The 21179-nt window shown below is 45.1% G+C and overlaps 1 protein-coding gene across 1 annotated transcript; it reads right to left on the bottom strand.

Moving 5' to 3' along the window:
• Positions 1 to 7634: 7634 nt before the first annotated feature.
• Positions 7635 to 19488, bottom strand: fbxo28 (F-box protein 28; the record flags this gene model as incomplete). Its single annotated transcript, XM_079280315.1, has 5 exons — positions 7635 to 9721; positions 10726 to 10921; positions 15485 to 15623; positions 17116 to 17225; positions 19300 to 19488. The coding sequence occupies 5 exons, from the start codon at positions 19486 to 19488 to the stop codon at positions 9228 to 9230; spliced, it is 1128 nt and encodes a 375-aa protein (XP_079136441.1). The 3' UTR covers positions 7635 to 9227.
• Positions 19489 to 21179: the final 1691 nt, after the last annotated feature.

Below are 21179 nucleotides of genomic sequence, written 5' to 3'. Positions count from 1 at the left end.
TACCCAAAAGCCATACTTGAGTAAAAGTAAAGATACCTGACTGGAAAATGACTCCAGTAAAAGTCACCTATTAGAATACTACTTGAGTAAAAGTCTTAAAGTATCTGATATTTATTGTACTTCAGTATCAAAAGTAATTTTCTGATATTAAATGTACATCATAACCTGAACATTAAATTAACATCATAACCTGTTCATTGAAAGTAAAAGTACAAGTAAATGCTGTTAATGAAAAAGCAAAGGGTCAGAATTTTGAGAATGATGAAGTTTATTCTTTTAAGTGCTGTGGCACCATGACCAAGGACATGGAGCTGTGTTGAACATAATTGGGTCGGCTGTGATCCATCCAGGAGCAACAATGTTCAACATAATATATTGTACATAAGTATACTTTTGCATCTACTATGAACGTATCATCATAATTCCCCGAAAAGCAATATGACACTATGAAGGAGTTGTAACAGTGCGTTTATAAGTCTGCTCATTCTGACTAGAGGATGTAGAGGGCCAATGCATAATATTATGTTCAGCAAAACATATCCACTTGATGCATCAGGTCAGTGTTTAGAGAAAGGACACCTGCCTTGTAAACTCCTATGGGCCTGATTTGAACACAACAGACAAAGGTTTTGCTCAAGATGAATCTGCAATTGGGCGACTGCTACCATCATAACTCCATCTGATCATCCACAACATGACTCAAATATCAAAACATGATCAATACTAAAGCAGCAACACAGTCATTACTTGAAACTGAAAACTGTCCTGTTCATCTTCAGAAGACAATTCTATTAGAATGTAAAGAAGTTACATTGTATTAGAATGTAACTTCTTTACGTTCTATTAGAACGTAAAGAAGCTAGAACGTAAATAAGCTACAGTGTATAGAATGATTCTATTGAAGTTATTCATTTTTAAAATGTTTTAGACGAGTCACTAATCACTTTAAAAGAGTGATTATAGCTGATTTAACTTACAGACATGAGATTGATCTTCTCATGTCACTCTCTTCATACAATGATATAAATTCATCCCCGTTTTATTGATATCTTACGAAAAGTTACTCCTCATTTTTCGTGCGTTTTTCCTGCAAAAGTCCAGCAACATGAGTCTGTTTTGGCTTGTTACATGCATACTGTCTTTCCAAAATAAACTTCCATCTTCACAGGAAACAACTAAGGTTTAGGCGATGAAACTACTTCGTTAGGTTTAGGAAAAGATCGTGGTTTGCGTTAAAATATCTACGGAAGTGGCGTTGCTTAAGTACGGAAGTCACGTCACAAATAAATCAACATTGGCTTCTCGTTTCACACACGGCACAAACTGCGGCCTCCTGGAGGAAACACCAGTGTTTGTTTGAGGTCCGTGTACGTGTTGGTCATTTGTTTTACCGTTAATTCGGAAAAACCAAAATACGGAAATACCATGGTATTCTCGTTTTTCGTTTCAAACCAAGAACGGGAAAACGGAAATGGGCGGTCGTATTTCCGTTTTTCGTTCTGAATTCAAAAACGGAAAAACCAAGAACCAAAGTCAAATAAGGTCTGTGTACGTTTTAGTCATCTGTTTTACCGTTCAGTCGGAAATACGGAAATACCATGGTATTCTCGTTTTTCGTTTTTGCAAATCACTTTTTTGTTTTTTCCGAGACGCAGAGCACAGCAGGTCACCCGAAAGAAGAATATTTCAAAATAAAAGTGAAGGCAATATAATGACCGTATGCAAGAAATTAATACTGTTGAACACGGTGGATGTTATGCGAAATCGTGATGCCTCTAAACAGCAAAGCCCTGGTTATCAGGAGTTAGGACAAGTCGCACATAAGGTTGAACCTGTTAAACAGACATGCTTCTGTGGTCAAGAACCCTCTGTTGCACTGACGTGTACGGTGGGACACACACACACACACACACACACACACACACACACACACACCCAGGCGTGCTTCTCGGTTCATGAGAAGTGCAAGAGTTGAGCCAGCAAGTTCACACAAAGAACAAAGATGGAGGCTTAGAATTGCCCGGGAGATGAAGGGGGCAGATTGCACTTACGATTCATCCGGGAGGCCGGGGGCAGAGGCACTCGAACACGTTTGGGCCATTAAAATAGTTAATCATTAGTCTAGAGCAGCGGTTCCCAAACTTTTTAGGCCACGCACCCCCTTCTACATCCCGACCCGGTTCACGCACCCCCAACCCCCCCCCCCCCCCGCCCCCCACACACACGCACCTTAAAAAAAAATAAGCAACAGAGCCGCATAAACATCGGACGAATGAGAGAACAGTTTGCTCGCGCGTGGCGTTTGTTTACAAGCTAAAAAACGGTAACGGACGTAACGTTACGAAGGTAACGGACGATTGGCCAGATTGGCCACATCTGTAGACTCGTCTACTTGCAGAGAGTAAAACTCACTCTTCTTCACGCGACCGACCAATATAGCCAGGATGTCTTCGGACAAAGCATCGATGCGCGCGACAGTGTTGTTGGACACCGGGATCACGTCCAACTTTTTCGCTTCTCTCTCTCCAATCATACATTCCACCATCTCTTTAACATTTTTCCCTCTCCACCACCGCCTCTCCTTCTCCCTATTACGCGGTCAGAATACTACCACAACACGCCGCCTGTCTTCGGCAGAAATGCGCTCATCCACGCACGGGAACAACACCGAGTTGTAATATATACCTCCATAACACCCCGCCACTCTCGGCTCATACCTCCCCAGCAACGAGGCACATCACCCGGTCACAATACCTCCAGAATGTCCCCCGGGTGAAATCCGGGACTTGGTTTTATGGTTCCGAGTGGCGGGCGCTCACTCGTTGGCGCTGGGACGCGAGGTCTCCAGCCGCCCCCGCCGTGAGGCACCCGATCGTCAGGTCTGTCAGCCCTCGGAACAGGCCGCGGGTCAATAACTTGTGGGTGGCGGGGTAGAGGCGAGGCAGATCACAGAAAAATAATAAAAGACTAAAGTATGGCCAAGATATGTTGATGAGAAGCGTATTTGTACGTCAAACACAAACGTAATCAGGGAGAAAATACGTTCGTGGTAAAACGTAATTGAGAATGCATTTTAGTTTTGGGGGAACGTAATTTTTAGGAGACAGGACTGCACCGCCATTACATTTTTCCTCTCGCGCACCCCCTAGAGGCAGCTCGCGCACCCCCAGGGGTGCGCGCACCCCACTTTGGGAATCCCTGGTCTAGAGTAATAGTAAGGGAACTTCCAGACAAAGTCACAAGACCGAGTCAGCAGTTCTAGGAAGATGGTAGGGCGTTAAGGTCATTAGTTAGGCCTCGGGGTACATATAAATAAACTTACCCTTGACAGTGAAGTCGCTGAAAATGCTGACGGGTTCATATAAAAACAAAGGCCTACCCGGGCTTTCAAAGATTACGCTGGAGTAAGGGTTTTTTGGTGTAATCAATCAAGTGATGTTGGAAATTCTGTTTGAAGATATGTTTGATGTGATGTGTAGGAATCCGTTTGAAGTCAGAGATCTGAGCCCCGGACGAGTATAAATAGGGGCAGTTTTGAAACAGTTGGAAGGAGTTGGGAGGAGCGGTGAGGAGTTGTGCGGAGTCGTGTGAGCGGTGCAGGCTTCTCCGTGCGGGCTTCTGCCTGCACGGAGGAGAACTTTAACTTTTTGCAGATCTCCGGACTTTGAGAGTCAGAGTTTTTAAGAATACTTAGAAGATTTTTTGAAGTTGAGTCAGGAGAGAAAGCTCACTCGGTCTATTCCTGCGCTGGGTTAATCATTAACTTTTTCCTCCGTAGGCTACATAGCCAGCCAGTCTGCTGACTGAGTCAGGGCTTTTAAAGATCATTTGTCTGTAAACTGCTCTGAAGAGATTATACTTTGATTAACGATTTTTTTTCTCTGTATTTTGGACCAAGAGACTATACTTTGATTTAAATGCAAATAAATAAATAACAAATTAGTTTCTTCGACCAAATCCTTTTCTTCATATTTTCTTGAGAAGCCAGCCCAGAGAGGGGTTACGCCTCAGCAGATCCCCTCAGCCCCTGAGGTAAGTTGTGTTTGATCCAGCTCGGTACATTACTGATGGCATTCTTGACATGCACAAACCACACGGATACTTATAGAAAAAAATTAATAAATAAAAAATAATTAATTAATTTTTCAATTTTTTTTATTATCGAATAAAATAATTTAAAATCGTGAGGGGTCACCCCCCAGATTCACGTAACAATACATTCATTAATTAATCTGGGCCGATGGGAGTGCGTTAGCATCAGTAGTTGACTATATGCTGTTTAATATTCATTTATCTATGTACACAGCAATAATCAACTTTTCGATTCATCGGTGCATTGTTTGATGCAATACAGTTCGTGATATAGTTTAATCAAAGTCATTTTCGTGTTCAGAGTTGTAGGCACTGATATTTATTTTTCCACCGTATTGTGCTGTTGATTTAGTGAACGTGAAGTAGATGCAAAGTCAAAGTGTTTACCATTTTTACCAGTATATGACAGTATAAGTGTATTTAAACCATAGATTTAGTCATATTTACCTGTGCTTCTAGGTTATTGATACAGATGTATTTAATGTTGATTATTTCATCTGATATTTGATGTTTATGGTTAATTTGCATTAGTTGTATACATCATGTATTTACATGTTATATTTGTGTAATTTAAGAACTCAACATACATGGAAGAGCGAGCATGTGTTCATGATCATGAGGCAATAAATATTGACAATTGAAAAAATAAAGATATTTGGTGCATTGTTGTTGAACATTGAGCCTAATTTATCTACCTCATTGATTTAATTGTCACACTTAAATCCTGATTTGAATGGTTCAACAGAAGAGATCAAAGGGCCGAGATGAGACGATAGAGATAGATAGATAGATAGATATGTACTTTATTCATCCCCAGGGGGAAATTTGTATGTTACAGCAGCAAGACATACAAAGAAGCAAAGTAACAGAGTAACCAAAATATTAAGTATTAAAAAATGCTCAATATATACAATAGAATAACAGAGTATGACAAATTAAATATCAGAATATAGAATATATAAGATAAAACAAAAATGCACAGTATATACAATGAAATAGAATAGTGTTAAATTAACTAACTAGGTGAATAACAGTCGTGCAAAAGTCAACCCCAGCAAACAGTGTAGTGTAGTAGTTATGTGGAGGATGATCTGGCCAGAGGTGATTCATTATAAAGTCTAATGACAGAGGGCAGGAATGTTCTCCTGTATCGGTCCTTGTGACAGCAGAGCTGCATCAGTCTGTTGGAGAAAGTGCTCCGCTGTCCCTGCAGGAGGTGGTGGTCCGGGTTATCCAATATGGATAATAGTTTCTTCAGTGTCCTCCTCTCCACCACCTCTTCCAGATTGTCTTGTTTGAAGCCAATGATGGAGCCGGCCTTCTTAACCAGTTCATTAACTCTGTTGGTGTCTCCGGCTCCAATGCTGCTCCCCCAGCAGACTACAGAAGTACAGTGCACTGACCACAACAGACTGTAGAACATCTCCAGCATCCTGCTGCACACGTTGAAGGATCGAAGTTTCCTCAAGAAGAAGAGTCGACTCCTCTTCTTGTACACAGTGTTGATGTTGTTCTTCCAGTTCAGTCTGCTGTCGATGGAGACACCCAGGTACTTGTCCTCCTCCACCATGTCCACATCCTCTCCCAGAACTCTCAGCGGTTGTGGAGCCGTCGTCTTCCTCCTGAAGTCGACCATCATCTCTCTGGTCTTGGTCACGTTCAGAAGCAGTTGATTTCTACCGGCCCACTCCACAAAGTCCTCCACTACTACCCTGTACTCCTCCTCCCGTCCGTCCCTTATACACCCGACCACTGCAGAGTCATCAGAACTTCTGCAGATGGCATGACACAGAGTTTTACTGGAAGTCAGTGGTGTACAAGGTGAACAGGAAGGGAGACAGAACAGTTCCCTGTGGGGCTCCAATATCACTGACCACCGTATCAGACAGCACACGGCCCAGTCGGACAAACTGTGGTCTGCCTGTGAGGTAGTCAGTGATCCAGGAGACGGTGGACACGTTCACCCCCACCACCCGCAGCTTCTCACTCAGCAGCACTGGTTGGATGGTGTTGAATGCACTGGAGAAATCAAAGAAAGTGATTCTCACAGAGCCACCGGTTCATCCAGGTGCGACTGAGCTCGTTGCAGCAGGTAGATGATGGCATCGTCCACTCCCACATGAGGCTGGTATGCAAACTGCAGAGGGTCCAGTGAGGATTTCACCTGCGGCCGGAGGTGGGCCAAGACCAGCCTCTCCAGCACCTTCATCACATGGGATGTGAGGGCAACTGGTCGGTAGTCATCGAGGCCAGATGGTGTCTTCTTCGGTACAGGAACCAGGCACGACGTCTTCCACAGCACCGGGACTTCCTCCTGCTTCAGGCTCAGGTTGAAGAGGTGTTGAAGGACATTAGACAGCTGGACGCGCAGGTCTTCAGGACCCTGGGGCTGATGCCATCAGGTCCAGCAGCCTTGCCGTGGTGGAGTCTCTCCAGCTGTCTTCTCACCTGGCCAGTCGTCACAGAGAGGGGGGGGGGGTGGTCATAGTGTCGGTGGTGGCGTGTTGTCCCCGTGTCAGCGTGGGCCCTTGTGTGTGGCGTTAGCGTGTTGTCCCCGTGTCAGCGTGGGCCTTTGTGTGTGGAGTTAGCGTGTTGTCCCCGTGTCAGCGTGGGCCCTTGTGTGTGGAGTTAACATGTCCCCGTGTCGGCCCTTGCGTGTGGAGTTAACATGTTGTCCCCGTGTCAGCGTGGGCCCTTGTGTGTGGCATTAGCGTGTTGTCCCCGTGTCAGCGTGGGCCTTTGTGTGTGGAGTTAGCGTGTTGTCCCCGTGTCAGCGTCGGCCCTTGTGTGTGGAGTTAACATGTCCCCGTGTCGGCCCTTGTGTGTGGAGTTAACATGTTGTCCCCGTGTCGGCCCTTGCGTGTGGAGTTAGCATGTTGTCCCCGTGTCGGCCCTTGCGTGTGGAGTTAGCATGTTGTCCCCGTGCCGGCCCTTGCGTGTGGAGTTAGCATGTTGTCCCCGTGTCGGCCCTTGCGTGTGGAGTTAGCATGTTGTCCCCGTGTCGGCCCTTGCGTGTGGAGTTAGCATGTTGTCCCCGTGTCGGCCCTTGCGTGTGGAGTTAGCATGTTGTCCCCGTGTCGGCCCTTGCGTGTGGAGTTAGCATGTTGTCCCCGTGTCGGCCCTTGCGTGTGGAGTTAGCATGTTGTCCCCGTGGGCTTTCTCCAGCTTCCTCCCACAGTCCAAACACATGCAGCTGAGCTTCAGCAGCTTCCCTGTTGACTCAGCAGCAGAGGCTTCGTTTGGTGGCGCACATCCAAAACGAAACACAAAAAGGCCGATTGTGAAAGCGGCGATATGATGAAATGTTATGAAAGGACATTGTATACAACTTGGTGCAATGAGCAGCTCTGGGACGCTCATTTGTTCTAATTAGCTGTCAGTTGGCATGGCTCTCCGCTGTAGTCCTGTGTTAATGTGCATCTCACAAGCCCACCCATTTAAAACCTGCATATCTCCTAAAGCTAAACCCACGGACAGACATGAACCAGAGGAGTCACCTGTAAGAGCAGCGATGGCAATGTGCGTAAACAGAGATATGAGAGACACGTTGAGTTTTTAATAGGTTTCATTTGTACATTTTGAACAGCAATGAGTGCCACAAAACAGTTAGCCCCAAGTTGGCCAACTCAAAAGATAGTTTTCTTGGTATACAGAATAATTCACAATCTATACTTGAAAGTACAGGAAGATGACAGTAGAGTTCTCTAAACTGAGATGCGGTCTCAAATGAAGCCACTAGTTTACATCTTGTTTGTTTGGCCCAGTGTGATCAGAATATGCGAGTGTTCTCCAAGACGTGAACTGCAATCTCCAAAGTTTCTTGAACAAAAGTTCATGCCATGAGTAAATCATCCGAACAACCGAAGAGCTTCAAAGTAAGAAAACTAAAGTACAGCCACAATATGGGCTCAGAGCTAAGCTGTGTGCAGGAGAGGAAGAGTAGCCGGGTGTGTGCAGGAGAGGAAGAGTAGCGACCGCTGGGGGAACTTACCCTGACCCGTTCTGTTGCTCACATGTAGAACATGCCGAACACCTCTACGGTCACTGCACACCAGACGTTCTAGTGGCTTCCTTGCTCTCATGGCAACGCGCTGATTTTACACTTCAATTTTAAAGTCGTTGTAACAGCATTTAAAGACAAAAAGGCAACTTCTCAAGGGTCAAAAATAGATTATTTTCACTTCCCTCTGGTCACATCTATCCATGCAGTTGGGCTCAAGCCCATGTTGGTCCCTTGTTCTGGGGTTGGAGGCAGAAGCCTCAGAGACAGACACATCCAAACATAAACCAGGAACAATCTGAATGCCACTAAAGAGGAAGTGAGAGGAACAGCTGAACTGAGCTGTGCATTATTTGTATTAAATAGGCTGAAATGTGTCAGAACTGGTATGATCCAAAAAGAGCATTAGAGAGCAGTTTAGTTTCACAGCACGTACAGTAGCACAACGCATCAACACCACAGAGCTGGTGGCACCTGAACACTTCTCTTCCCTCCTTAAGACCCCATCCCTCCTTTGTGAATCACACACTGTGCTACTGGCAAAGAATATGACTTCTGTCTTACTTTTCAGATGACTTTTATTGCACTTAGCCAGAGTAAGAAGAAGCGAGTGTGAATTAAATGAATGTCAATGGATTTAGATCACCGATTACCACAACATGCAACTTCAGTTCAGTTCATGATGTAGGTGACCGGAGCACTTTCATGCCTCTGGAGTTCTACTGTGATATTCTTTTAATCTTGTACGTTTCTGAAATAAAATATCTTGGCAGATTCATTTTTCTAGAGACAGGATCGACATTAATAACACGTACAACTTGACTTCTGTTCACCAAATTTACCAACCATCTGAATTTCTGTTGAGACAAACCAATGATTGTGGAAGCAGAGAAGCGTCTACATTAAAAAAGCAATACAGTCATTTTAATATAACCTTCAATAAATAGTCTCGAACAGGGTGGCCACCTGCCTCTATTGTGATTTAGTGAGGGTTGGGGGAGGAGTACTCCTGACTCATCTCAGACAGTACAGGTGATTAGTGTTGGTGGGCTGGCCAGGACTCGGGGGAGAAGATGTGATCAGTCGGACCTCGAAACCAAAAAGAAAGCTTGAACTAAATGACACACTGAGTCTCTTATTTCTTGCTGCGCAGCCGTTTGGACTGTCGTGGAAGGTCTGAGGTCTTTCTGGTGCGTTTGAGCGATAACACCCCCTCGCCCTCCGGCTCTCTGGATAGAGAGGCTGTGGCCACGCTGCCACTTCCACCTGCCACAGTGGAAGACACAGCGGCGCTGCTGGCCGTGGAGGGGGCGGCTGCGCCAGGCCTGGATCCTCCCATAGCAGCGGCACTACTGTCCATCAGCTCGCGGAGCTTGTGCTCTAGCTCGGCGAGGCGGGCGTTCTGCTCACCGATCACCTGGGTCTGTTCCAGCAGCTTCTGCTCCTGGTCCTGCAGCTGCTTCTGCTGCTCCAGCTGCTTGACCCGGATTTCCTGCATCTCCCTCCGCAGCACCGTCATTGACGCCCCGTTCACCTTCACCTGCTGCTGCACCTTGGTCATCTCAGACCGCGACGGCGTGTTCTTGGCCAGCAGGGACATGGTGGTTAGGGAGGTAGATGGACCTGCCACTGAGGGAACAGGACAGAGGTTCAGAGGTCTTCAGGAGCTTTACAGCTACACAAAAAAACTCCTCAAAAAGCTGAGATCCTGCTGGGTAAAAGTAAGAATGCCTTCGGACAAGAGCTTTTATTTTGGCGAATATAACAACGGGCTTTTATTTTGGCGAAAATAGCAACGGGGTACTTCGCGCTGTCGCTCATAAGCACAACAACACAGGCACGCAAAAGATTCTTCTTCTCCTCCTTTGACACCAACTGGCGGTTGGCAAACGACGAATTGGCGCATTACCGCCACCAACTGGTCAAATAAAATGTGACTATTAGGCAGTAGCCTACAGATTCAAAGTGTTTTCTGAGCTTTATTTAACAAAAACCAAACAAATCTTTGTGGTTATTTATTGTTATTAAATGTTTTAAACAACGATTAACAATTATTAAGTCAACAATGCCTTGATTACATATATATCAGTCATTGTATGGAATTATTGAGAAAAAATATTTTTGTAGCACCTCAAATATTGTGATATTACCCATTTCTGTCATGAACATATGCATTAGTCATTGTGTGGAATTTTTGAGAAAAACATTTTCATAGCACCATAACATTTAAAAATGTGCCATTTGAAGGTCCAAATTCAGTTCAGTTCTTGCTGAGTAAAATATCTTAATTGACTGTCAGTCAGGTATTATTCATTTCCAGCAACCCTCAAATCAAAGAATAAAGACACTTTACGCACAATTTAGGTGCATTTTCCCTTTAACTCACGAGATGCCGGCAGCATGTTTTATACTTAATGTGAATATAATTCATTCACCTAATTTCCATGATGCAATATTTATACTTTGTTGGCATCTTATTCTGAAAACCGGATGTTCGTCTGAAGAAACCGGATGTTGTCTCACGTTAATCTTTCCGTTAACTTTCAAAGTCCTTCGCTCGCTCCCGATCTGCGAGGGGGGTTTCTCTTTTGAAATCCCGAGTCTACGAGTCAGGAGAAACACATGTCTGTTACCTGGCGTAGAGCCAATGAGGCGGCCGGACAGGTCGGCCCCCGGCAGCTTCTTCTTTAGGATGGGGACAATCTTCTCATCGAAGTACTCCATGGCCATGGAGGAGATATCTCTCAACTCCTGCAGGACCTCGTGAGCTCGCTGGGGGGCTCGAGTGGAGTTCACGTAGCGTAGCACGCGGTAAATCTCATCTATCACCTGACAAAACATAATGGCACGTTACATAGCAAATAAGAAAGGAAAACAGAACACACACAACAGATATGGCTGAAAGAAGACTGAAAACACTGATGGCTTTTTTACACCCCTGACTGTCTCTGTGGGCTCTCTGCTGGCCAGGTCTGAGAATGCTGCTTGGGCAGCTGAAAAGCTGGAGTCTAATTTGTCTTCCGGGTCTGAAAGGTATTAAGGGGCTAGGTTATGAAGGGCTTTGTATGTGATGAGGAGAATCTTGAACTGGACTATTTGCTGTATGGGGAGCCAGTGGAGGTTTTGAAGGACTGGGGTGATGTGGACTCTGGTGCGGGAGAGCAGACGGGCAGCAGAGTTCTGGATGTATTGTAGTTCGTTGATGATTTTGGTGAATGAACCGTACAGGATGATGTTGCAGTAGTCCAGTCGAGAGGTGATGAAGGCGTGGATGAGTTTTTCAGCGGCTGTGGGGGAGAGGGAGGGGCGTAGACGGGCGATGTTTTTGAGATGAAAGGCGGTTTTTGTGATGCGATTGCCGTGGCTTTCGAAAGAGGGTTTGATTAAAAATAATACCAAGGTTACGGATATGTGTGGAAGCAGGAACAGTGGTTCCATCAATGCAGAAGGGGAAGTTGTGGTGGGATTTGTTTAGTGATTTGGGGCCAATGATGAGGATTTCAGATGTGTCGCTATAGAGTTTGAGAAAGTTGGCTTGCATCCAAGTCTTTGTCTTTGAGGCAGTTGGTGAAGTGGGTGGTGGGGGTGATGGATTTAGTAGAGATGTAGAGCTGGGTGTTGTCAGCATAGCAGTGGAAATGGAAACCATGGTGGTGTCTACTTGTGCGTCTTTAGGTTCTGGGATGGGGATGTCGATCTCCATGATGATGGCGGTCGAAGATGTTGAGGTCAGAGCGGGAGAGGTGGCCGATTGTGATTCCAGTGGAACCAGGTCCAGGATGTGACCGCGCTTATGATTGGGGAAATGGATGTGTTGAGTAAGGTTGAAACATCTAAGCATGTCCAGAAATTCTGTGGCTGTTTTGCAGTCTGTGGAGTCGATATGGATGCTGAAATCACAGAGCAACAGGATGGAAGGAGAGATGGAGCAGAGCTGGGTAAGGAATTCAAATAGGTCGGCGAGGAAGGCAGGGTTGGGGGGGGGGTGTAAATAAAAATATATTCATTCAATGTTAAATAATATGCGCTATACTTGTAAGCTTATATTGCGGAGTTGTGAGGTCACTGTAAGTAGGTCAAAAACTCCGAGCAGGGCATTCCGTCGCCTGTTTGCACGATAGAAACAGATACAGTGGCCCTGAAAGAAACACTTGCTTAAACCACCAGATTAGGGCAGAAACTGCCATCTTAGAGTAGGAGAAGAGTTCTCTTTATCTATTCACACAGAGAGTTCGAAATAGCTTAGAACTGCACCCTTTCCGGCACCTTAAGTGTTAACAATATGCAGACACACTGATGTTCCAGAGAAGGCGGTCCCGGACGTGAGCCAGTGTGGGCGGAGATGCCCAGAGCTCCAACAGGCTGTCTGAAAGCTAGAAACAGATCCGCCTCCTACTTTGCATTAACCAATAGGCTTCCATCAGAAGAACCTATAACACCGCGTGCGCACTCTGTCTAAGCGCCTTTTAGCTTTTCATTCGCTCCTACAGAGTGAACTTTTCTAGGTCCGTGCACGTTTAACTGCTGGACATAATACTACTGTTACAAATAAACCTTATTGCTTGAATTGAGCTAAACGCCTCGACCTAAGTCTGTTCACCTGAGTTTTCTCCTCAACATGAGTTTTATTCTCAACAGGGGCGGTAGATCATTGAAATGACCAGGGGTTTAGGACCACAGAGTTTGAATATCAGGCGTTCAAATGAGGATTGAGTTTGGATGGTAGTCAGGCTGGTTTTGATGTGTTGGCGGTAAAGAGCGGGAATTCCTCCACTGCGGCCATCAGGGCGTAGTTTGTCCAGGTAATGAGATCCAGTAGGGGTGGTTTGGTTGAGTAGTAGTAGTCGAGGTGTTTTTGCAAAGTTTCAGTGAGACAGAGGATATCAAGGTTGTTGTCAGTAATGAATTTAATGATGGTTGGGCTTTTGTTGCTTAGTGACCGGGTGTTCAACAGAGCAAGTTTCATGGAGTGCTTTATGATTGGTTGAGAGGATTTGGGTAGGGGGTTGGCTCGATACACGTGCCGTTTGTTACGATGACGTAATAAGGGAGTGGGTGTGCGCCGGTGTCGAGTCCACAAAGACGGGATGGGGTTGACATAAGCAGGGTTGTAGATGATGAACTTGCGCTGGAAGCCGATATGAACATAACTGTGAAGGATGTAAGAGAGGCTGTTTTTGTTTATGGCTTTGTGAATGCGGTGTGGACGGCGCAGCCTCTGTCACAATAGTCTGAATGGGGAGAGCTGCGGCTGAAGGGTAAATGACAGGTGGGGCCAGTAGGGGGAGGAGTCACGGGAAACTGTGGTCCGAGATGGCAGCGTGGAGATTAAATAGTCAGTCGTGCGGACAGGAGTGTACAACGTGCTGCAAATTAGCCGCGAGCAGGCGACTATCCAGCTTATTGAGATGAATACCATCGTTCTTAAAAGAAGAAGAGCGGTCCCAAAACACATTGAAATTGTCAATGAAGCCTACGTTGTAGGTCCTGCAGGCGGACTGGAGCCCAGTGTGGAGGCTGAGGACTCTGCTGAACCGCTGTGATCCACGGCCGAGTGTTGGAGTTGGACCACTGATAAAAGTCCACGACTATTAAAAAAGTGTAAAAGATTTTAAAATCAATGTTAGTCATCTCAGACTGTATCGCTGATTGCCACATAAAGATGATCCGCCGAATGATGGTCGGGAGCGCGTGTAGTGGGCGTGGCAGTTGTAACAGGATGTCTTGAGCCCTCGCTCCGGGGAAACAGTGTGTCTGCGTTGAAGAAACGGACATTCCTGATTATGGAATCCCAACTATCAGTGTGGTCGGGCAGAAGAGGGGACGAGGAGATAAGATGGAGGCGAAGATTTAACCAGTGGTGGCGGAATGTACTGGGAAGGACAGAGACCAGGGACAGGAGCATGCCACGGTGCTGCTGTAAAGAGCGGTATAGAGCGCCGAGTCCTGGTGCGAGAGGAGGGCTCGGGAATGGCTGGCGTAGGGATCTCGGGTGACCCGGAGCAGTGGGTCCCGCGAGGCGGCAGGTGGAGGAGGCTGGGAGTCTCTAGCCAGAGAAGGGAAGTCGTGAAAAGGCAAGGATATCGTAATTTATTCTCCAGCTTGACGTTGAAGTGATGAGGGGTAGGAGAGGGATGTCTCCCTTTCCAGCAAGCATGGACCAGGGCTCATGATGGGATGGCGTGGAGCTGACCAGGGCTTTAGGCTTAGCCCCGAGCCGTAGCCAGGAATCCTGAAGATGGTGTCCATGAGCTTCTCGGCATGCTGGATCTTATAGTGTGGATATTCTTCCTTCCAGCTCTGTGATTTTATCGGCCAGGCAGGCGCAGCCAACACAGTTCGATGGGGAGGTGAGTGGAGCAATAGTAGATGTGGGGGACGCAGGGGGTCCAACCCGGAGCCCACAGCGTTTGTTTAGGTTTAAGCAAAGGTGAGAGCTGATTCACAGAGGGTCCAGTTTTCCGTTTACCGATAGTAGACACCCGGTATCTGTGTTCCCCGTAGCGTTAGCCAGCTCTAAAGTAAAAGCTAAAAACAAACTGGTAGTAGCCTTGGCAGGCTGTCCAGCCTGGGGAACGTTAAACTTAAAAAGGTCTAGTATGTGATGGTTGACATCGTAAGCCTAGTTTAAAACATATGGAATATAACAGCCAGGATCTAAAAGCTTAGCATCAAATGTCATGGCAGTAACTACCCATACACTGAAGAAAACACGAAGATATTATATTTCTACAGATAGAGCCATCTAAATGCTACACACTGGACCTTTAAAAAAGCATAAATGCTGATCGCATATTGGACTAAATATTGGCGGCTAACGATCGTCAGTTAAACTTTATTTCACACTGTAATGGTTAACATTAATCTTTAATAAATCCACGTTTCACATGTGTGCCGAATCGGGTGGTCCGTTACACCACTAGTGGCTGGTTGGGTTTTGTCATTTAATATCCCTTTGAGCTCTTGGCAGGCACCTCTTGTCACCAATATCCTGAGATGCCAAGATGCCCAGTAGATGGGTACCAATGATGTGTGCTGTTTTAATCACCTTTACCAACCTCTTGTCCTGTATTCTATGATTCAAATTTCTGTTTTTAACAACTCTAGAGCAAATGAAAGAAGCATGGTGAACATGAAGGAAATGTTGATGTTGAGTTTTAACTAAAACATTATTTTTGCGATTGAGGAAATGTCAATGACATATCAAACTTCCACTGAGTGTAATCTATGAGTGGAACCAGGACATCACATGCCGGCATCATGACAGCATGCGATTAATGTCAGCTTCCTACTGCACTGAAAAGAAGCTTTTTAAAGAAGCGTTGTCACTGGTTCTCTGTCCGTAGGACCACCGTTGCTGCCGCTCTGTGCAGCAGAGGAAGCTGAGCTAACCTTTCCAGGGATGAAGCAGCAGAGGTTGGAGTCAACGTATTTCATGAAGGTCATGTTGAGCAGAGAGAGGCGCGTCTCCACGGCAGCCAGGATGTCAGCGTGACGGGCCAGTGAATGGTTCCTCCTCTCAGACTCTCGCCTGCAGACAATTCATGAGGAACACATTGGTCAAGACCCGGGCCCTAGTTTTCAACAGAGAACTTCTTTTTAAATGTCTCTCCCCATCAATGACTTCACTGATAGCTTTAGTTTGAGAAACTCAATCTTCTTTCGAGATCAATATCAATAAAAAGAAAGTCACAAACCATACTTCCAATCTTGTTTAATTAGGTGGGAAAAAAACAAGTTTAAGAATTGTGATTCTCTCTTTAATGATTCACACAGCATGTGTTCCCAAAACATCCTCCGCTGGCTCAGTAGGTCGACTGGTTGTATTTACATTCTATGTGACCAAAACGTGAGATGCCTTGTATGTATTGCCAATACATGTCTGACTATAAAAACTTTTGTCACAATTATAAATATATACCAAACAGAGAGGTAAGAAAAGTGTTTTATTTCTCTGTAGATTTATTTCCATAATACTGTCAGACACTTGGAATGACAATGTGAGTCTGTCAGTGGCAGACACACAGCGCTCATTCAGTAGACATACATCAACGGCGAGGAGTTGCCCCGATAGGATTACATCACAGCACGTGTAGCAGCTGCTGTCAGCAGCGTTCTCCTTCAATACTGGACCAATTTCAAAAACTGTTGCCACCATCAGTCACTTACACACAGAAACATGAAAACAAGGTCTAGGTTGAAAACGGGACAGCTGAAAGTCCCATTTTTGTATAATTTATTCATGCTGGATTCAAATATTCATTAAGGTTTCTGTAGAGCTTTGACTCGAGTGAAGTAACTCCCGGGTTAGAGCTGAGATCACTCAGATAAATATGTCCTAAACCAGTGGTTCTCAACCGTTTTTTGAGTATTGGACCCCAAAAAGGTAAAAGAATTAAGGAACAGGTCCAGTATTCAGTTTTAAGCAGCACAGCTGTGTACACTGGCTTCATCAGCTGTTCCCCTACATTCCTAATATCTGCAACCCAAAGCATTCCTTCAGGCTTCAAGTCCATTTTATTCTGCTGTGTTGGGCTGTAAGCTCTGATGGTCTATGTACAGAACACATCCAGAGTGGAGAGGACTGGAGCTGCTGCTGACGAGCTGCTTTCACTACACGGCCAGTGAAGACAAGTCGTAGCACAGAATTCAACCTCAACTGTCGTCGGCATGACTAATGAGAAATATATGCGAGACAGACATTTAGTCACTTTTGAAATGTAATAAAGGTAATTTTGTCGAAGTATTTTTTAAATGACAATGGCCCTGGGAAGATCCAGTTTTCAAAATGTCCCTTCAGAGACATATAGATACTTCATGAATCCCACAAGGGGAACTTGTTTCACTACAGCAGCATTTAGAGATACAGGTAAAGCACAGAATAGAAGTATTACTACTAAGTTAACGACCTAAACAACAGTGCAACGACTTCACCAATATGTGTGATGTCACTATGCCACTATATTCTACAGTGTGTGGCTTTCCCTCAACAGCAGTGAACACAGTGAGCTTGTGATACTGACCTGGGCAGCTGGGCTTTGACTTGCCTCTGGCACAGACTGTGGTAACGCTCCACCTTCAGGAAGCCCTGATTCAGGACACGCTGGCAGATCGCGTCCATATGCTTACACACCTGGAGAAGACGGACAACATAAAACAGGTGAACAACAGGTGCTCCGTTTTAGGAGTATGTTCATTTATGACATAAAGTTGCACTTCTGCTTCCAGCAGCAATCTACTGTGGAGCTGGTGGAGTTTGGCATCTTTTTCAAGGCCACTTCAGCAGGAAGACGTCTGCCTAGTTAGGGTTCTTACCAGGCGGCTACCTCCGGTTCTGCCGAGTGAAGTCGATGTGGGAACTTTCTTAAAACGTGCATTCTCTCTCCTGACCACCAGGGGGCAACTCCTCTGGTTGTATAGAAGTCTATGAGAAACACAGGCCCAGGCATCCAAAAAGGTCAGACTGCCACTACGCAAGAGTCCCAGGACTCAGCTAAAAGTAAGGATGATATTAGTGCTGGGCCCGCCAAAATATTCCAGAGACAGGAGCTGCCATCTTGAGATTTTGACATCATATAGAGCCAGTGTCTGCGCAGCAGTGATTGAGGGTGGGGTGGAGTCACGGCATCGAGGTCCTGCCCACACACCTGCTGAGCCAATCGTGAGCCAAGCACAGCAACAGCTTGTTAGTGTGAGCCACCTAGCTGCTACGTTAGCGCCACAGTGGCTGTTTGGCCAGAAAGAAACAACTAACCATCATATCTCTATCGATAAATGTATGATCAAACTGACGCATGTTCTATTACTCGTTATTATTCGTCAATCATGAGGTCACACCCCCTTTGCAGAGCATTAAAAAACAACTTAAAAGCAAAGAAGATTCACACTTGAACACACATCAGAGTGATACGAACTATTTAAGATGACAAACCATCATTGGGGAAAATGTATTTGACATGTACTTGATAGTTTGTCCCATGTCCCATCTGCTCATGTGAAGGGGGCGGGTTTATTACATATTTGTTTGTAGACTGCTGTTTTTGATGCCTCGAGTTTGGCAATTCCGCTGTCGCCATCTTTGTGATTACAGCCGTCGCCATTTTGCCTTGTTGCAAACAGTTAATAGAATTTACCATATTTGGAAGTCGGAGTAGTAGAGGATAGCTGTATACGTCTCTGGTAGAGACCTGTCAATCACAGTCGCCCCGCCCTAAAGCATCCCCTGCTTTATGGTCTGTGTGACTCTAAATGGACCATAATGTACTAAATGAACATCATGCTGTATTGAAGAAGACTTGAAACTAGAGATTGAGACCATAAACTCATGTTTACTGAGGTAATAAATGAGAGAGAAGTAGAGTCTATTTCTCATAGACTTCTGTACAATCTGACTTTTTTTGCAACCAGAGGTCTCTGACCTGGTCAGTAGAGAGATTACAGGTTTTAAGACACATCTGCATTGGCTCCACTCGCCTGTATACAATCCACGATTTAAACCAACAACATAACTTTCAGTAAACCTGCAAATTACCAGCCACAAACATGGACACAGTCATGAATAATGTGGAGCATGGGGCCTGTACCCTGTCTTTGCCCAGGGGCCCATTTGCTCTTGATCCGCCCATGCAACACAGAATTACAAGAAAGGCACAGACTGTGGCTGGAAATGTTGCACAGCAATAACACGTATTAAAGGACCACAACTGCTGCAACTAAGCTGCGTGACCTTGAGGACCTGACGCCGCGTCCAAAACTCTAACTGTGCACGTGACCGTAGCAGAATTAGGTGAGTTGCAGTGAAAAGAAGACTAGTGTGCAAACTGACCAGTGAATGATTTCCAGCTAACCTCACGAAAGAACTTATCTCAAAGGGGCCGGAAATGAGTGAACTGCAGGGACACCAAAACAGGAGTACACGCATCTAAAGAGTTCGGTTCGAATCTCTTATTAACAATTGAACATTCCTCTCTTGGTGTGTTGGTGGTGAGCCGTGCACTCCGTGTCTGCTCAGCTAGGCTGTGCTGCAGATTAGCCAACTAACCACTGCGGGCCATGGCTTCAGTCAGACGGCTGCACATTCAAAACTGGCTTTAAATACTATCCACACTTATTTCTACGTAGAGTTTACTTAACTAGCATCCAAAGATAAGTGCATGTGGCTAGCGTTAGCTTTGTTCACCTTCTAGTCGGCTTGTTTTTGTTCTTACCGAGCGCAGCAGGCTGATTTCATCGTAAGACAGGAAATTGAGAACGGTCTCAATGGCCACAATGGGCAGTCCCAACAGCGGGTTGTTCTGGTGCGGCTGGTCCGGTGGAGGGCTGGACTGTCTCGGCGACGCCGCGTCTGAGTCCAAGGACCCAACACATCCATCAACTCTCTCTACGACGGCCGCCATCTTGCTTCGCTGAGGAGGAGACGGAAGTGACGATTCAAAGAGAAGCTGGTGAGCGTGCCAAGTGGTGTTGACAGAAGAAGAGAGGGAAACCTTTCAGGGGACTTGATTCAGTGGAAATCCTATTGAATAAATTAGTTAGTTCCATAAAAAAAGATGTTTACATCAGTTTATTTGACAAACCTGAGACTCTAACTAGCAAAAGAAGAAAAAACATGTCTTGATCCAAGATCTTTTTTCCAGCAACAGAGCAACAGAAATATTTTGTTTCTGAACAAGTGCATTGTCTCGCTCACTTGACCTTATAGTTTGATTATTTTTTGGTAACCCAAGTCAAATCACCCTAACATTGTAGCAAACTACACTTTCCACAAAAATTGAAGAATGATTGACGCCATGGCCACACACTGCCCTGTGTACGTAACACTTTATTATAAATTGAGAAATTGCTCACAACCTGTCAACCAAAACATGGTATTTTTGATAGCTTACAACTGTACTTAAGTAGAATTTTGAGGTACTCGTTCTTGAGTATCACACATTGATTCTTTATCTGACTGAGGATCTTGCCCTTGGAACTGATTGTGGCCCTTCCACACAATCCCCATGATTCCACCAAACGCACCGCAGCACGTTTCAGAAGCTTCCCAGAAACAGCTAGGTACCGATTAATGTGCATTTTTTTAAATGGTGTGTGTATTAATAAATCCATGGTGCTGAATTAGGTGATGGATTTCTGAGTCCTGTCATTTGTCCCATGTGGAGCATTTACAGGGTCCAACACCCCAGGAAAGGAATATAAGCCCCCTACTGCCTCCACTCCTCTACTCTGGAGGCAAACCCTGGACGTTTTACTACAACACATTTATTCGACAGCTTTAGCTACTTTGTAGATTTAGATTATTAATACAAAATATAAATCAACAATACATGATGATGCATTATTATGGGGCTAATGGTTCAGTGTGTATTTAGGGGAATCAGTTGGGAGAAATGGAATGTAATATTCAACTGTTTTCGAGAGTGTATACTGACCTGAAACCAGCCATATGAAGTGGTGATGGAGCACACAGACCTACAGCTTCTGGTCAATATGTTGTCACTCATATTGTGTCCTGTTTATCTAAATGTACACAATCTATACAAGGTCTATAGCTTTCTTTGCCACAAAGACATCTCAAGCTTCAACGGTTTATGTTGCAAAATGTGTTTTCACTAAAGACGTTTGCCCGTTACCAACCATAAAGTGCATCACTGTGGATAATAGCTCTTATTTATGCTTTTATTCCCTCATCATAGCCTTCATAAACCCATTGTGGGCTGCTTAATCTCACCAGCACAATCTCTTTTTCATCCTGTTGAGTTCACTGTTATTTTGTTATCTTGTCTTTAAGTGTAGGGTGTTGTCAGAGTGATTGAGAAGTTCTTTAACGTAGATATTGTTGGTATAAATTACTGCAGCAGAACATTTCTCTTTTGTAGTTTTTTTCGATCAGAATCACACGTCAACCAGCCACTGAAACATGGGTGATGTTGTGTATCTTCAACAACAGCAATCCAAATGTTTCATTTTATACCCTGACTCTCTTTGGACTTCTCCTAATTTTGAGAATGCACACATTGACCGTAGAGATCGCACCTTAAATAAAGCCCAGCAGCATTCCTGTGCAGTGATGGTGATCTCGTTTGCACAA

The sequence above is a fragment of the Melanostigma gelatinosum genome, assembly GCF_949748355.1.
Source record: "Melanostigma gelatinosum genome assembly, chromosome: 12".
In the NCBI taxonomy this organism is placed as follows: domain Eukaryota; kingdom Metazoa; phylum Chordata; class Actinopteri; order Perciformes; family Zoarcidae; genus Melanostigma; species Melanostigma gelatinosum.
Note: the sequence above shows the minus strand (reverse complement) of the source record. Positions and strands in the feature narration are given on the sequence as shown.